Source organism: Astatotilapia calliptera, chromosome 11 (assembly GCF_900246225.1).
Source record: "Astatotilapia calliptera chromosome 11, fAstCal1.2, whole genome shotgun sequence".
NCBI classification, from domain to species: Eukaryota; Metazoa; Chordata; class Actinopteri; order Cichliformes; family Cichlidae; genus Astatotilapia; species Astatotilapia calliptera.
The window spans coordinates 15,473,960-15,486,939 of record NC_039312.1 but is presented as its reverse complement, the minus strand read 5'-3'; the positions used below and the strand labels follow the sequence as shown (position 1 = coordinate 15,486,939).

At 41.9% G+C, this 12,980-nt stretch overlaps 1 protein-coding gene across 3 annotated transcripts in view; it reads left to right on the top strand.

Moving 5' to 3' along the window:
- Positions 1-69: 69 nt before the first annotated feature.
- The window catches only part of LOC113031917 (PC3-like endoprotease variant B), a 213,781-nt gene continuing 200,870 nt past the window's right edge, over positions 70-12,980 (top strand). The window contains exons 1-2 of one of the 3 annotated variants that reach the window (XM_026184447.1): positions 70-127; positions 4,807-4,982. In XM_026184447.1, coding sequence (XP_026040232.1) covers positions 4,812-4,982 — 171 coding nt within the window. In that variant the 5' untranslated portion in view covers positions 70-127; positions 4,807-4,811. Of the gene's footprint in view, positions 128-4,077; positions 4,137-4,791; positions 4,983-12,980 lie in introns of those variants that run through there. The other 2 variants (XM_026184448.1, XM_026184449.1) reach the window with 2 other exon arrangements.

The window sequence follows — 12,980 nt, the reverse complement described above, 5'->3', positions numbered from 1 at the left end:
CGAAGAGTAAAAAAAAAATGGACGCGTCGGAATTTTTCTTTTTTCTCCACGATGCATCGACCTGCCGTTCTGCTTTCAACAGGAGGCAGTCCGTCTGTCTAAGGGCTCTGTCGCCTGGATGGGAAAGGTAAGAGCTTTCTTTTCTTCCTACTCTACAAACCCGTTCTATCCTTTCACAGCTCCGTGTTGCATGGAGGGAGTGAGAGTTGAACCCCCACTCCCTCCTCCCGTCTTTCTCAGATGTAGCCTCGTTTCCAGGCTTTGATGCACTGGACCAGTTTGGGTGTTTTGTTGTTTTTTGTGTTTTTGCTGTGTCTCTGTGTGTGTGTGTGTGTGTGTGTGTGTGTGTGTGGGGGGGGGGGGGGGGGGGGGGTCACTAAAATTCAAGACCCGAGGCTAACAGTGTGAGAACCTTAAACTATACTCACATCAGTTCTCTGGATGCATTTATTAATCCACATCATCCTCAGTTAATAGCAGCGAACTCTGAAAAGGATTTGGTGCTTGTAATGGATGCAGTGGGACATTATTATGTTAAGGTGATAACCTGGTGTTGTAATTACCTGCATCCTTTTGAGGCTTCCAGATAGACTTAATGAACTGTGTGTAAAGGAGAGAACACTGTTGCCAACATATGGATAACTAGAGGCAGACTGCTACAGAAGCAACTGGAAGCAACATCTGCTGAAAATGTTCCACACTGTAAAACGAAATAATGGCCATAGCCATGCAGCACTACAGGTGTCCCCCATTTATGTCTGACTAGCCCCCATGCATGATGTAGCTGGGTGGAGCTATGCTGATAATATAGGTGTTTTTTTTTCATTAGTCAACGTTTTTAATATAAGGAGGAAAAGTAAAAACCTGTCATTAATATTATTGATTGTTTAGTTCCGTTTGCGACTCCTTTCATAAAAAGGTGAACAGAATGCAATAATTTCCAATTTGCCCAAAACTATATTTCATTTTTTAAATGCACAAAAGGTATATTAAACATTTAAATGTTGAAATCTATGGTAATTTTCATGGTTCCAAAAAAAGTTGCAAAAGAGTTTGGACAAGGCCATGTGCTCCATTAACTGCTCTTTGTTTGGGAACTAAGGAGACCAGCTGCTGTAGTTTTCATTTAACCATCCATCCATTTAACCACTTTTTCAAGTTCAGGGTCACAATGAACCTGGAGTATATCCTGACTGTGCATGCTGGACAGGTTGCCAGTCCATCACAGAATCAGAGTAGCCCCCGTTGTAGTTGTACAAGTAAAATATTTTTCCATCCTTGCTTGATACATGATTTTAAGCACTCAAATGTTTTGGACTTCCTCTGCAGGATTTTTAATTTCATAGGAAACCAGTTATTTTCACCTGGACTCCTTTACTACCGATCTCCGTACAGAATGCTGTCTGGTTATGTCTTGAAAAACAAAGAAGAGGTAGGAGAAAAACGCTTCAACCATGTTATGAGTATTGACTCTGCATATTTTTTTGACACTTACAACTTCCCTTTGGCAAGATAAGTGTTTGAAATGGGGAAACCAACAGCCAGCTGATCAGAGCAGAGTCTGGAAGAGACTAAATGAGTACATGAATAACTAGACAGATGTTTTGGAAATATGTTTATATTTTGAATGCCTGAAATAATATTGGATATATTGGAAAACTGTTTTTTTGTTTTGTTTTTGTTTTTGTATCCCACCAAATATTAGTATAGGCATCAGTTTTTAATGTCCAGAGTTCATCAGTTTCTTTGACCTTGTATATAGAAATTCTTTGATAGTGCTCTTATTTTCCAAACTATGTTGAGAAACATTATCATTAAATTGTTGAAGTATCTGCCTCCACAGTATTTGTTTGTCAGTGATAAAAATGGAGCACCCGTCCACAAACGCACTACAAGGTCAGAAGTTACGGTCAGCTGTAGTTCAGCTGCTGCAGGGGTTTAAGTCTTGCTCAAGGACTCCTTATATTACAGCCTGGCATTTGCTAAACACTGGAAAATTGCTAGCCTGCCTCTCTCCACGGACAACAAAATCTGTCCAATATGACTTGTAAAGCTTTACAAGTCTGCTTTATCCATATGAACGTAAGATTCTGGAGTATTTTCAGGGCAATGTACAAAAAGAGGAAAAATATTTAACAACATTTGCATATGTGTTGCCATTTTGCTGATGGCTCGAGATGGGGTTGATTATTGTGGCTCAGTTTTTATTGCGTTTGTTCTCTTGACTCATAACAGAAAGAACATTATTCTACTGTAAAGCCATTGTAAAATTGAGACATTGCCCCCCCCCCCCTCGCTCTCTACCAACATGTCCCCTGGGCAATATTACTATGGTAATATACTAATGTTAAACACTCTAAGTAGACATGGTGTTTAAGTCTGACCTTAAAACGGCCATCTAAAAAGTTTGGTTGGAGCGATAATGTGGACATTGTGAAATAATATTATCCTGTGACCAGTAGTTTGACCTCGGAAAATCATGAACAGTTTTACCATTAACGCCTTCTCTTTAAGGAGGGTAGTCAGAGGACTGTAATGACTTTGCATAATGAGTTACACTTTTTTCCCCTCATTGGGTCTGCTTTCTAAAAGATCTCTGTATTGTACAGGAGAGAGTGCTAGTCTCTTTTATCTCTAGAAAAAAAAAAAACCTTGTGGCTACAGTTTGATCAATTAAACTCCTGAAAGGACCCCCCTCCTCCCTTTCTTTCCTCTGCCTGAGAGGAATATAAAGTTATCAGTCTTCCCAAGCGATATGAGGACGGAAATAAGTAGTTTGTCTATAAAAATGTCCAGGTACTTTATCAGCGTCCCAGTAGGCCCCGAGGCCCTGACACTGTTCAATGTGGCTCCCCTGTACTCCAGTCTCACATGAGCCCTCTTTTTTCCCTCCTCCCTCTCCCCCTGTCTACTTTGTCTCTGCCCAGGGCTGGTTACTCGTTGGGTGGGGTGTTCGCTCCCGGCCCCGCACCTCAGTGGGATTGACTGGGGCTCGAGCCCCAAGTGAGGTTATCGATTTCAATCAGTGGCTCGGGAGATAGGAGCTGAATGATGCTGCAGACTTTAAACAGTGGTCAGCTGCATTGTTTGTTGTTTGGGGTGGGGGCGAAAAACGCTGCAGGAGGAGGCACTTTGACGAGGAGTCAGATAAACACACAAACAGAATCACTCATAGACGGAGATGTCTTAATCGTCTGGTTCAGAGTTTTGCTGCATCTTAGCGGGTGCATTTCTCAAAGTAAAGAGGCTGAAAGAATTGATGAAGAAGTAGAAAGATTTTTTTCAACCACAGATGCTGCACATTAACACTATTAGATACCGGCACTGCAAGTGATAACGTTGGATTATTGTTTTTGCGCATAAAACAAATCATTGTTAAGAATTCCCATCACGATTCTCAAGAAGGGATTTAAAAGAACCGCTTGTTTTGTTCATCAGGCTTCCAAAAAGTCCGATATATTTTGTTCTATGTCTTGCGTGCACTATTTTTAAGCATTGTTTGCATAACGCGTGGCTTAAAATGATTCCTCCTTACTCAACTAGTCGCTTGTATAATAGGAGCAGCTGTATTTAGAAGCAACCTTTTAGAGTTTAGGAGCTCTTTGCACGGGCAGCAGACATACGCGCTGGAAACAGCACTTTGCCTGATTGCGTTTCTAATTGCATTTAATGTAAGCTAATGTATAAAACTGAAAAATGGCCTACTTGGCAGATCAACAGTAAATGTTGATTGTGTAATGTGGTGAAAGGACAGGGAGTTTAAGCAATTAATATTCTTCAACGCGGCATTCGTCCAGCAGTACATCGGCTGTTTTAGTCTTTCAGTAGATGCTGTTCAAGAGCAACGTGGCAACTTTTTTTTTTGTTCCATCATTGTTCACAGGAAAAGTACGAGCATAAAGACAGACTGATAAAGTTCCTGTTTTGCTTAAAGAGGGAAGTTAGTTCACGCAATGAGGGCACTGCAGTGTTTTCTGCTCTCAGAAGCATTTGCATCAAGGCCAGGAGATTAAACGTGTGGGTTGGGAACTGGAGAGAGTGTGTTGTCTCGCTTGGGGCCCCCGATGCCAGAGTTCTAGCTTTCATCGCACAGGGTGAAAGATAACTCCTGGACGTTTCACTCTGTGTGGCTACAGGTGGGTGGTTCACATGCTGTAGGTGGCAGCCTCGGTGGAATTCACGCAGAAGTACAGAGGAGGTGGCTGTGGGCAAATTGTTTCACAATTGCCAATGTTCAATACTCTGTACTGAGATGCAGAATCCTAAACTGTGTCAACTCATTTGTGTAGTTAGATGGTATATGAAGTGTTATGATAATATGTAAAAAAAAGAAAAGAAAAGAAAAGAAAAAAGTAGGTGTTTGGGTTTGTTTTGTTGCATGTATATAATTGCAGATTTTAGATATTACAAAGATCCAGTGAAGAGCACGGGTATGCGAAATAACCTTAGGTGGTATTTTGAAAGAGAAAAATGATGCCTGACATTAAAGGGCGGAAACAACTTTTTGATCAAATAATTAGTGGGCTTGCCAAAAATGTACTCTGTCATTTGTGCTTTCAAAATGACACCAAAACCGATACACAAATACAATCTGATTATTTTGTAGGTTTGACTGACATTGAAGACTTCAGGCAAGGTGTCTGCTTAAAACATTATGTAATGTAGCACTCTGGGCTGATCCCTACACAGTGCACTAAAACATGCATAATTTCCAAGAGTTTCTATTTTTTTTTTTTTTTTTTTTTTTTTTTTTTTTTGGGAAAAAAGAAAATATGGATCTAATTCTCACAGATATTCTCGTTAAAGGCTCCATGTTCACTGCGTTTGTGCTGGTGCTGGGCTGCCTGCTGCAGAGGAACCTAGTGACCACAGAGGGGCACCGTGGGACCAACTGCCTCATCTTCTATGCAGTGCAAATGGACGGAGGCACCAGAGCTGCCAAAGCTCTGGCTGAGCAGCATGGACTGGAGTTCGTACAACGGGTCAGTGCATGTTTAAAATCTCTTTGTTACTCCAACCTCAGGGCCTGCAATTTACATTTTTTAAATCTGGATTCTAAGATTTCTTTTATTTTGTTTTATTTAAGAGCTGCCAACGAGCTGACTTCTATTTCCTATTTGAGGGATATCTGACTTTCATCAAATTATAGCAGCATTTGTGAATATTTCATATCTGATCAAAGATGCTTGGAGTGGGCTGGCCGCACAGTGTAACACACACACACACGTATAAAAAGACACATCTATGCTCCCAAACAGGCACACACGCCTCTCTTTCCCCTGAAACCCCCACTTCCCTACTCAGTATGTGAATAGGCTCAGTGTTTAAGTCTTTAGAAATTATTGGGTCTTTAACCATTTTCACAAGTTTTAATCTGTGATGCTACAATCTTTCTGATTAAGACACATCTGTGCTTTAAAGGTTACTTTAGTTATTGAGTCTCAGACTGTGTCAGCTCCATCAAAAAGTTCCCAGCTACACTGAAATAAAAAATGAAATAAATAAATATAAAAAAAAAAACAAGGGCTCGGAGCTGGTCTCGGTTAGGTGCAGTACAGAGGTTTTGCCTTTTTTGTTTGGAGCGAGTTCAAAGAGGGGGTTCAAGGGTGTAAGAGATTTCGAAATGAACCTCGTCTGATTCTCTTCACTGTGAATGTTTCATGAAAGATTCTCAGCGGAGAGAAATTTAAAAGGTAAGAACTTTTATGAATCGACTCCCATTCCGGCTGTGCGCTGTTATATTCAGGATTTTAAAAGGGATTTTGTTTAACTTGTGCTTTTCAAATGTAAAGTCTGACTAATCCAAAAAAAATGTTATAAACACATAGTTGAAGTGGTTCACTGTAAAAATCGTAATATATTATATATTACATGCATTTAACAGCATATTGACAGTTTCATTGTAAATAATGAAAAAAATACTGAAATCGTGAATTTTTAGATCTAGAATATTTACAACTGTTACTGTTCGATATATAATTATAGAAATCAGACCAAAATATTAGTCTTACTTAAGACTCCATTTTTCTTATTTTTTGTGATTTGAAGTTATTGATAAGGGATAAGGGTAGGGTGTGTGTGTGTGTGCGCATTTTGGCATTATTGATAGCAGTCAGTTGGAGTGTCCGCTGGCCTGGTGTGAGGCTGTTTGCAGCACTGGCTCCAGGGAACATGGACGCGAGCTCATTTCAACCTTGGCCCTGCTGCCTCTGCTGCTGCCGCCTGGATCATGAATAAAACATCTCTTTGACCTTTATCAGGAGTGTATTGGACAGTCCACCCCCGTCTCTGTCTTTCTCTCTGCCTGTCTCTCTCTCTCCCTCTCTCATTGTCCCTCATGTATACCCACAAACACCTCTTGTTTTTTCCTGCATTGTTTTCTCCTCTTTTAGACACTAATGATGCACTAATTTTTTAATCTATTTACATAAACTTATTGTATTTGTGCATATGCACAGTTCAGTGAGGAAAAAAAACAAAACATATTTTCTATATGTGTCGTTGAGTTCAGCACCCATAGTCTGGTCATTCAAATTAAGGGGTGCTGGAGCTTTGATGCCCTGGTGTAAGCCTACAGTGGCAGTCTGTTGTCAAGGATTTACACTAATTGTGTGTTTCTGTGTTAATAAGTCGTCCATCCCAGCAACACCAAAACCCAGACAAGAGCCTTCTACAACCCCCACTTTCCCCATCCCCTCAGGTCCAATCTGCTGACTGGCTTCTTTTACCTGTCTGTCGCCAGAGGCTGATGCTAAATGTCACTGACACTAAATCGCCTTTGTTAAGTCAAACCTATTTTAATTGTGTCACCAGTGATTTGCGCATTCTGTGCTGCAAATAAAGTGTATCAAGAAGAAGCAGGGGCTTCACATTTTCCTGTGAGATATATATATATACATGTTATTTATTTTTTTTGAAAACACTGACGTGGAATAAAAAGTGTGACAAGCCCAGTGCCAGCTTGGGAGGATTGTGATGTCTGCTGGCATTCCAGCAGTAATACTGCATGAGTGGAATGGGAATCAAATGTCTCCATGCTGGCACTCAACATATTGTTGGTCCCTTTGATTTAGTGTACAGCATCCAGGAAAATGTCATCGCATGTCTCCATTGTGCAGACTTGACATATCCATTTTGCAACTGTAAAATACAAAGAAAAACAAAAGCAAAATACCCGAGATGATGTCTTTATGCCACACGGACAGATTTACCATCATCCATTGCAGTTGCTTTTTGCAGGTGTCCCTCTTTTTTTCTTTTTAGCAGACATACCTAAGCATTTCCTGTCACTTTTTGCGATTCTTAAGCGTGTCTAAGTGATAGAGTCGATCCATTCACATTTATATAATGCCTTACGCATTTGCTCATTTGGGAGGCTTTAAAGATGGGCTATAGTTTGTCAACAATGCTTGAAATTAAATGGCAAATCAGCTCATTCCCAATTAGATGAGATGCAGTGAAATGTAGCAAAATATAATAAACGACGCGCATTCAGAGACTCCTGTCACACAATGGTGAGTCTTTTCGCTCCAACCAAGGCGGCGGTGGTGTAACCCACTCATTACAAAGCCGAGAGAAAGAGCTGCTCTGTGTAGACAGGTAATGGCAGCCATCACAGGTGCAGAGTTACACACACACACACACACACACACACACACACACACACACACACACACACACACAGGCACAGAAAAAAAGAGACCCTGATCACGATCTAAAATAGATGATTTTCTGTTTCGCTTTATGTCGACACAAAACAGCGTCGCAGCGACTTGATATCACACGCTGATAAAGCTCGCAGGCTTACTCACAATGCAGCCAACCCAGTCTTCATGATACTGCATTGTTTACAGGTATTATTTCTTGCTTACTTAAGAGTTTGCAAATCCGATTAAAGCCAGATTAGCTCTATGTTTTGCATTGCTTTTATTTTAGCTGAGATCACTGCTTCGACAATTAAGTGCCTGTCCCATGTTAATGTGGTGTGTCTGTGTGTGTGTGTGTGTGAGAAAGGGTTTTGTCTTGAACTCTGACTTCAGGAAGTCCCCGGTCTCCAACCAATGGTAAAAGGCCTCCCAGATTCCCCTTCTCTCCAGTGAGGTGGAATACTGCCGGCAGATTACCATATCATTACCATATCATTAGCATAACATTACCGCTGCACAGCTTGGCTCGCTGTCTTCGGACGTGCTATCAGCTCATCGAGAGATTCAATCCCCCAATCCGCTCCCTGCTTCCACCCTCCCCCCCTCTCTCCTCTCCCCCCCCCCCCCCCCCCCCCTCCCTCCCCTGCCTCTGTACACAGAGGTGTGTTTTCCATCTGAGTAAAGCAGATGTAATTGAGGTAGAGCACTGGATTTACCGGCTAAATGAAATCACACAAACGCTTCGCGATCAGCCGGGGCCGCTGTCGTACACATTCAGAGAGCTCCCTCTCCGAAACCTCGCAGTGCTGCACCCAATTCAGAATTTTCTAATATCCTCTCAGAAATAGCCTCAGTCAGATGCTAAGCTATGTCAAGCCTTACTCTGGCTGGATTACTCTAGGCTGTTATATTATGACCAGGTGTGTGTGTGTGTGTGTGTGTTGGGCCAAAAGGGAAAAAAAAAAAAAGGCAGACCTGCCACCATCTTCTACCTCGCCCCTTCCTCTCCCTTTTCTGTACCGTAGGGCACTCGGGGGCACCGAAAGGGACACCAATCCTCTAATGGTTGTGAGCAAGGGCCCATTCCATTAGTCAGGGGGCCCGGAGTTCATCGCTGCTCCTCAGCGTGAGGAGGGTGGAGGAAGCGAAATGGAAGCAGGTGTTGGCCGGGGGCAACACAGAGGGCAACTCAGCACCAGCTGCATGCTGGGAAACGCAGCCCCCCACCACTCATCTCCACTCCTTCTCCGCCTATTTCTATTTCCTCATCCAAGTACAGCGCGCACACCTTGTTCATACAGAGCACACACACACACACACACACACACACACACACTGACTTCCTATCACCCGCTTTTGTCCCCCAATTTCATTCATTCCAGTAAGCTTTTCTCCATTTTCCTTATCTCTCTCTTTCTCTCTCTCAGCCTCACACACTCATTCACTCTCGCCTATCTCCATCTCTTTCATTTTCTCTCTCTCTCATCCTCTCTCTCTCTCCCCTTGCTTACCACCCAGCCCCTCCCCTCGCTCCATCTTCACACATACCTCACTCTGATTTGTAAATGGAGAGAGGACTTGTATGAGGAATATGTGGAGAAGATGTGCTTTCCATCCCAGCTGGGAAACTCTGGAGGGAGACGAGCGCAGAGAAGAAGAAAAAGAAGCAGAAGAAGAAGAAGAAGTTGAAGAAGGAGGGGGCTGAAATTATGTTACCACCTCCTCGCTTGCTCTCTCTCTCTCTCTCTCTGTGTCTGTCGCTCTCTCTCTGTGGGCTTAGATGATGTATGGCTGCAAAGGCCACATGTTGGCCGTGTGATGGATTAAAGCACTTTGTAGGAAAATTACTAAGAGCGCCTCGGCACATCCGAGTCTAGCCCTTAATAAAACTCTCTTCAATATTGAAATGGAGAGAGAGAGAGGGAAATACAGAGAGATAAAGAAGATAAAGGACAGTGGTGGACGAGAGCGGGGAGTGGGGCGTGCCAGAAGCCCACAAACACCCTCACACACACAATGCTCTTGTAGGTGATATGAAAAATTCCGAAATGTTGATAAAATTGCATGTTTTGAAGCTTTACCGTTTGATTTTACTTTGAGGTATTTGTTTTGTCCTTATCCATAAATAGAGCTGAAAAAAAAAGACATAAATGAAAGCAGAGCAGATGTTATGAAGCGCTTGTTTTTCTTACATGCTTTGCGGATGAACTTTCAGGACATGCTTTCCACTTACCGCTGCTGTGGAAAACATCGTCTGGTGCTGTTTTTGCGATTTTTGCCTTTTAGTAAAAATGAGAACCTGAGACAGCAGAAGAATCCCGTTTAGACGTGCGCAATAGGACAGAAGTGCACATGAGTTCAAATTTTCAGAAAGCACATTATTGTTGAAGCACTTTCTGCTTTTTTTTTTTTATAGGTCATCAGAATATATGCCTCACATTTAAAATCTATGCAATGATCAAAAAAGCCTCTTTTTTTGGACTGTTTAACCCTCTTTTTAATAGTTATTACATATCGAAACATTAGCAGTGAACTTGGTGTCACTTTTTATTAAATTGTGGTTAAATTGGAGCCTATAACCAGCAAAATACAGTCATAATTGTAACCACCTAGGAGTTAATTTTCTTCCAACCTTATACTATATAAAACCCTGTGGTAACTCCTAGATGCGTTATCGTTTAAAAACTCATCAGTCCCAATATATTTCCTTTTTAAGATGGACAGTAAAAATCCCTCCACCCCCCTCCACTCGTTTCTATCATTTCGTTTGCTGCCAATACTGTAACCAACAAGGCTTAACTGCTCACCCCATTTAGCCCCTAGCATCCCCCTTCCATCGCCCTCCCATCTCTCCTTTTTCTGCTTTTCCATAGTTGAGGCTGTGGAGGCCACAGCCCCTGTAGGGCTGTTAGTGTACACACCAGCTGCTGTTTTCTCCATAGGGTGGACTGCCTCACGTGGCTCTCACACACTGCTTCAGTGGCTCTTGATGTCTGTGTTTGTTTTTGTTTATCCTTCATGCCCCCCCCCCCCCCCATCCCTCCCTCCCTCCATTGCTGTTTCTCTGTTTGTCTGCTGGAGGCTGCCAGCAGCAGTGAGCCACGCAGATCCTGTGGATGCTTCAGCACCAAGAAGACTCAGAGTCTGAACTGCAACCAGAAGCTCTGTTGTACACCACAGTTATGACAGGATATGTTTTTGGGTGGACATGTATTCTGTCTCTTTCTTGGACTTGTAGTAGCCATTATGTATTTTTAGTTACAGTGACCTGTAAATGAGTGTGAACTTGTAACATTGAGATAATTACAGTAATTATAATAGCTGACTCTGTATGTGGTAGGGCTGCTGCAGTGTGAGTCTCTGTGTTTCTCACGCTGTGCATACACACAATGTAGAGTCTGAGCCACATTAGCAGAGCAGTCGGAGCCGAGGGCCTAGTTCCTGTAGTTACTTGTGCAATATGCCCAAAATGAACTTGAGGCGTAAAAATACGCTCAGGCTTTACAAGTGTAAAATACAAGCTGTTATTACTCAGCTGCTTCCTGGTGCTACAAAACCACAGCCCTAAGGCTGTTAAACAAATGTCCCAAATGCTGCAAAAGCAGCTTAAAAATAAATATAAGTTGTTTTTTTCCCCCCAATATTCTATCTTAGCATTGCTTTGGAGTCCGCTTTCTGACCCCCCCATGATATAAATCCAGCATTCGTGTGCCTAGTTTTGTGTTTGTGTCACCAGTTCCATTTGGAAGTTTTCGTGTAGACCACCACGTTTAGTAGCTAACTTGACCGAAGGAAACTGGATTGCTTTGAGTTGTTTAAAGACATTTCACCTCTCATCCAAGAATCTTCTTCAGTTTCAAAACCAAAAGGTGGAGAGTCCCAGGTATTTAAGCCCTGCTTGGGATTGTCCCAGGGAGGAGGTGGTTGTTGATCCACTATTAATCACGTGTGTCACCACATGAGCCAAGGCGTAAAATAGGCGTGGGAGATTACCACCAGAGATTTTGTGTGAAACCACTCTGTGAGCGTGCGCCACCTAATCATGTGACCTATTGAGGTCATCTCATGCATGTTATGATACCAAGGACTCGCCACCTTTTGGTTGTAGAACTGAAGAAGTTTCTTGGATCTTCAAACATGTTATAGAAGTCTATTTACCTTTTGTCAAGCTCTTAAGACTACCATGACCTGGATGACTGACTGACATGCTCGTCCTCTGTTTGTAGTTGTAACTCACACTGTAAGCCTTTAAAATAGAAAACAAAAGACAAAAAACAGCATGCTGAGGTGAAGATGCTAAGATTTTCATTGGGAGAGAACAGAATGGATTCGATTATAAGTTAGTACATCAGACTGCTCAGGTCGAGCAAAGTTACAGAGGCACGGCAGAGATTTTGGACATGTGCAAAGGAGGGACAGTGGATATACTGGAGACCGGATCTTTAAGATGGAGCTGCAACACAAGAGGAAAAGAGGAAGACCTCAGGGAAGATTCATGGATGTAGTGAAGGAGCACATGCAGAGGGCTGGTGTGACAGAAGAGAGTACTAACGATGGGGTGAGATGGAGGCAGATGATCTGCTGCAACGCCTAAAGTGAGCAGCTAAAAGAATTTTGTTGTCGTTGTCTTTTATTTTATTGAAGCAATTCTTCTCTGCTTGTAGTTTATCTTGAACTTTTGACTGGTACAAACAAGAGTTCTCCAACTGCTTGTCCACTTCTGCTAATTACGACATAAAGCAGCAATTGCATGTTACATTTTACTCCATTAGAAACATAACAGTTAATTTCTCAACATGAGTAACAGTTATATGATATATCTGTTATTTTTATGCTTAGCCTACTTATGAAATCTGGTAAGCTTTAAGCTTGGCAAACCTTTAGCTTTTAGCTTGTGTTAGCTTGCCATCAGGTCAATTCAGCAGGAAGTCCAGAACACATTAGTCAGTGACTAACTTGTGATGGGCATCATTGTCACTTATGTCTACTTTAATTACATCAGTCATAAAAACGCAGCTTTTCATGGACCGATTTGACTTCAATAAAGGTTATTAAAGAAAATAAATTAATGGATCATTTATTTCAAAACTCCTCAAGTAAACATTAAAAAAAGAGTTTGGCTTTTATTAAAAAAAATAATATTAAGCACAGCTTCCAAAGAACAAAAGACAGTGCAAGTATTACAGTACCTGCAGCTTTTGAGCTTTGGTATTTTGTTTCACAGCGCTTTAAATCTGCTTGTTGCTTTCAAATGTTGTTTTGATTTTAAGGCTGGAGCCTTTCAATCATATGCAGCACAGTATGCTGATCTGAGTTGACACTCGAGGAGCGAGT